We start from the raw sequence: 4,933 nt of genomic DNA, 5'->3' as shown, positions 1-4,933 counted from the left end.
ATTCGACGTGAATCCACGCAGGAAACATTGGCAATTAACCGACATATTTGTTCTCCCGCTCTTCTTTCTACATATGAACAAAGGTTATGCAGATTTGAAGAAACTTTGCATTAACTAATTTTGGTCATTATTTATGCCATACAGATAAATCTGCGGTTTGAACCCGTTGCAATGTAAATTTTCAGTTATTTGCCATTTAGGTGCCCACAGAACCATATTAAATATTAGCCGAGTAAACATGACAAGACTGAAAACGAATTAATTTGATCTATTTGGGCAATCGGGTCAATTAATCAGACCATTTTAGGGTCAAACTAATCAGGCAAACAATTGCCACGTGAACTATATTATTTCTCGAAGCTAACCAAAATTTTTTCACAAAACCGCTGTCTCGGAACTTTTTCCTTACTTAACATAAAAATCGAAAATGTCAATAAAGTTGACTTATTTCAACGCTCGTGGGGTTGCTGAACTTATTCGCTACATCTTTGCGTATGCTGGTCAAGAGTTTGAGGATGAAAGAATTCAACGAGAAAGTTGGGCTGAAAGAAAACCCGACGCACCTCTGGGCTCAGTACCATATGTGGTCCTTGAAAGCGGGGAACGGTACGCCCAAGCAACATCGCTCGCCCGCTTCTTTGCCGACAAGTTCGACATACGTGGTAAAACCGCTGAAGAGAAACTTCAATCGGATATGATTGTGGATTTAGTGCGGACCGATATTATTCCATTGCTTGTAAAAATATTTTTCGAAAAGGACAATGAGAAGAAAGCGGCTCTGAAAAAAGAGGCACAGGATAAGGTGAACGTTTGGTTTGAAAAAGTGGAGGCTCTTTACATGAAAGGAGAGTCCTCTGTTCTAGGTGAGTCCCAATATAGCGTTCAAAGATACCAGTGGTTTTTTAAGACAATCTCTGATCACACTATTCCAGGCAGAAGAAGCAATTTAGACAAATCATAAAAACATTACTTAAGAAACAACTTTTTAAAGGATTTTCTGCTTTTGTGGACAGCAATGAGAAAATTTTCTCATTAGTATCTGCTCTGCGTCATTATTTTTTTGTGCAGTTGACAAATAATACATCAACCATTTAGCCGTTGAAACTATTGACATAAAATTTTTGGTCAACCATTCTATTGATTACCGTCATTAATTCCCGTGTGTTTGGGCATCTATGCGAAATCAAAACGAATGAAAATTATTCCAAGAAACATTTTTTAAGAGAGGATTAGGCAATCTAATCGGAAACAAAATTTTAGCTGTGAGTATGTGACAACCTCTAGAAACAAAAAAAACTGTAAAAAAAGACAGCAAAGCAAGTTATCAAGCTCACTAGGCTCGCTAATGAGTGTAACGAGAAACTGAGAGAAAATTAGTTAAAACTGTTCACCCCAACATTATAGAAGTATTCTATATTCTACTAAAGACAGAACGATTTGGCATCCACTTCAAGGAATTTGATGGAACCGTGGCACACACTATTTTTATTATATACGTTGTTACCATAATGACTGGAATCATAAAAGTTGACATAATTTTGTTATCGCAAAAGTATGTTATCATGAAAGTCGAAGTAAAGGGTTGCAGCCAACTCTTTCTTTCATTTGCAAAATTTGAGTAGTAGTGCAATAGTTCCCAGCATGCCTAAAAAGACCGAAGATGAAGTCTTTTCTAAATAACTGAAGTCGAAGAAACAATTATCGTGAGATACTAACCACAATGCATTTTACAGAAAATTAGATGAAATTGCGTTCTGTAATGAATGGTAACTAGCTGCAGTTTGAGCATAGCTTCTTCGCATGCTGACTTTGTAAGCATTCCCTAACCTTCATTCTGAATAAAAAAAAGTGAAGTTGTGCAAAATGGCAATTTTTGTTCAAATGGAAATTTTTTTCACAAGTTGGGACCGAAAACTAGTTAAGCCCACCCTTTTCTGGGATGCCAACATCTTGGTACCAATAGGGAGTTACAAGCTCCCAGTAAAATTCTAAGTTGTTTGTGTACAGAAATCGGTAGAAACAGCTTTTTGGTAGGGTAGAGAAGCTATTAATATTTATGAGGGGAAAATGATAATATTGCGCTAAAATCTGAAATAGCTTATTTCGAATATTTATGAATTTGATTATTTATGCCTTCATTTTATAAGAGCGCATATGTAAGCCCTCTGAGCATGCCTGATGAAGTTGGAAGGAACTCTTACCACCACAGACTTAGTTAGAGTAATAGTTATTTTGTTTGGCAACTTCAGTGCATTTTGAGTGATGCCTACTGTTCAGTAGTTTGTTTGGTTATACTCATTGGAGTGTTTTTGTCATCAAATCTTGTCAGTAGCCGAGAGCGAAGTATGTGAATTATATTGTTAAAAAGAAGACAAACCACCTAACTAAACCTCCCGGAATTGTGAGATCATGGGTGCTATTGGTTTCTCGTGAAAATCTACCAAAAAACTCAGAATTTTACATTTATTAATACAGAAATCAGCAATAAAATTTCCGGCTAAGCGGATTTATTTGGCCGGAAACATTAACAAAGTTTTGATTAAAAATGAATTTAATAAACTAAAGAGCAAACAAATTACAAACAATAACAGTGGATCACAATGAGGAGCATTTAGTCAATCTGGTGTTCTGCGCGCTATTGCAAAATGTCCAACCGCGGATAGTACTGACAGATATTGCAGAAATATGAACTAATTTCGCTTGATGTCAGAAAACCTCGGTTTCTGGTGCCTTTCCATACCTTACATAGTGTGCAGTGTGCAGGAAACCATGATAATTGCGAGCATATATACCAGTCAAAAATATTGTTTAGGAATATTCAATGTTAGTAAGACTGAACAAAAACCACAAAAAAATTGAATTTCGATGGCATTGATTAGAAACATTTGCTGAATTTAAAAATTACCGTACAAGTCTCTTCAACTGTGGGCATAAACGGAGAAGATATGACATAATTTGCATTCAACAAATGCCAAGCAAAACTGCAGTTAAGCTGATAAAAATAAAAAATGTAATATGATTACATCAATTTAAAAATCTGAAAAGGAGAAATTTTTGATAAACAAAATCTGATATAAAATATGTTTAATTCAGAGATGTCTTATAAGGAGTTTTTCTTTGCATGGGAACAGACAATTGTCCTTTAGAGTAGTTACACTAGTATGATTTCGTGATATACCAATATCAAAGCAGTTACATCAGGAGTATGGCAACTCCTGGCACTTGATTTAACACCTTTGTTTTTTTGAACAACATTGTCATCACTGTTACAGAGAACTGAGGACTCAATTTTAGAATAAAACTATCAAGAAGTGTAAATGATATTATCCCTATTCTTCACTAATCAAACATAGTATTTTATATTTTACTTTCTATTTCATCATCAGTTGTTTTTTTCCAATTTTCCTGCAGCCGTCCAACCTTTTGTAGGTTGGAAAGTCCAATATTTTTAGTCTGATTCAGGAGTTAAATTGCAACACAATATCAATTTTTTTTTAAATTTCCGCTCGTCTGATCTTGTGGCGTTGGTTGTTAATCGTGAGATCAATCGGCCGATTGATGTATAGCAGTATGACAACGCTAATTGAGCAAAAACTGATTCAATGCTTGTCATAATTTTGCCAAAGACGCAATAGAAGGCCGACATGGCCTGCAAATTCGCCGTTCTATGTTACAATTTGTACGTTTATTTAACATAAAGAGGACCTTAAGGGATTTTTAAGTTCTTTGCCCGTACCGTACCCCCAGAGTCTATCAAGCCTGATTCGGCGATTTTCCAGAGGCCAAGTCTTTGCAGAGAGACTTCTGTTAGCAGCCTTGTATTTGACCTGATGATACTCTGAATCAGGCCTGGGAACTTCTCTGATTTTTTTTTCTGAATCAGGCCTGATCGTCTCTGTAGATATGGTACAGGTGGTAATTCTTCTTACTATAGCTGCTATTCGCTTTGCATTGTTATAGAAAGTGGGTTTTCATGGGCCGACCTCGCCTTGTTCAACGCTGTCAACGACTTCTTTCCTAATTTCAACATAATAGTGGACGAGAAGTTTGAGAAGATACACAAAACAATTTCAGCTGTGAAATCGGAACCAAAGATTGCGGAATGGATCGAAAAACGACCTTTCAGCCCAATGTGAGGCTGAAAAATGAAATGTTGAAATAGTTTTGGTCTAGTGATTTTTTCATCAATGAGTTATGTTTTTAACATAAGAATTGAAAGTATGTTGCAAAGTTTTATGAAGCAAAAATTGATACTTGTTGAACAATCGTAAGTATGAAAAATGGATTTAGATATATCATTTTTCCGAATACAGTGATCCAACTGGGATACTCCTTTTTTCAAGGCTCAACTCTTACTCAGAGTCATTAATTTGAATAATATATTCCAATAATGGAAATTCAGAAGTAAAGAGTGAGATAAAGTTTTTGCTTTGTTTCATAATCGGCACCGTTAGTGACAACTTTTTGTGATGCGATAGAGGTGTTTAATTAGTCGGGGTGACATAGTCTTAAGATAAGTTGATCCACTGTTCAATTTGTGGAAGATGGAAGAAAGTTGAACCACTCAACAAAACGGATGTCGCTGAATGTTGGTGTTGAAGTAAAAGGAAGCCAACTGTTTAGTTTTTACCCGGACTTTGGTCGCAGTGGGTTTCAGCGCTGTACCATTGACTTTCTATAGTAACCATTATTGTACCAGACAAAAAGAAGCATAAAAATTTTTGTCAGTCTGCCCAGACTCCATTGAAAATACCAGCATGACCTTAGTCTGACTATGCATTCGGGCCCAGTGTGCCTCATCTTCGCAGCCTCAATTACATTTTTTTCCAACATTGCACAGAATTTTTCACATTTCTCTCATCATCAAACTGTTCACACAAAAAATATAGAAAATTATAAAAATTTCTAATAACTTGATGAGTATTATAACATG

General features: G+C 35.8%; 1 protein-coding gene across 1 annotated transcript; it reads left to right on the top strand.

Annotated features, from left to right (window-relative positions):
* The first annotated feature begins 202 nt into the window (after positions 1-202).
* LOC142339964 (glutathione S-transferase 3-like) lies at positions 203-4,295 on the top strand. Its single transcript, XM_075390336.1, has 2 exons — positions 203-863; positions 3,961-4,295. The coding sequence occupies exons 1-2, from the start codon at positions 428-430 to the stop codon at positions 4,134-4,136; spliced, it is 612 nt and encodes a 203-aa protein (XP_075246451.1). The 5' UTR covers positions 203-427; the 3' UTR covers positions 4,137-4,295.
* Positions 4,296-4,933: the final 638 nt, after the last annotated feature.

The sequence above is a fragment of the Convolutriloba macropyga genome, chromosome 5 (genome assembly GCF_964194025.1).
Source record: "Convolutriloba macropyga chromosome 5, txConMacr16.3, whole genome shotgun sequence".
Classification (NCBI taxonomy): Eukaryota; Metazoa; Xenacoelomorpha; order Acoela; family Convolutidae; genus Convolutriloba; species Convolutriloba macropyga.
This window is presented reverse-complemented; position numbering and strand designations above follow the sequence as displayed.

Excerpts from the sequence above, each read along its gene's own strand:
- LOC142339964 (XM_075390336.1), top strand. The coding sequence starts at position 428 with ATGTCAATAAAGTTGACTTATTTCAACGCTCGTGGGGTTGCTGAACTT. Across the intron at positions 864-3,960 it reads AGGAGAGTCCTCTGTTCTAG|AAAGTGGGTTTTCATGGGCC; the intron begins GTGAGTCCCAAT and ends GCATTGTTATAG.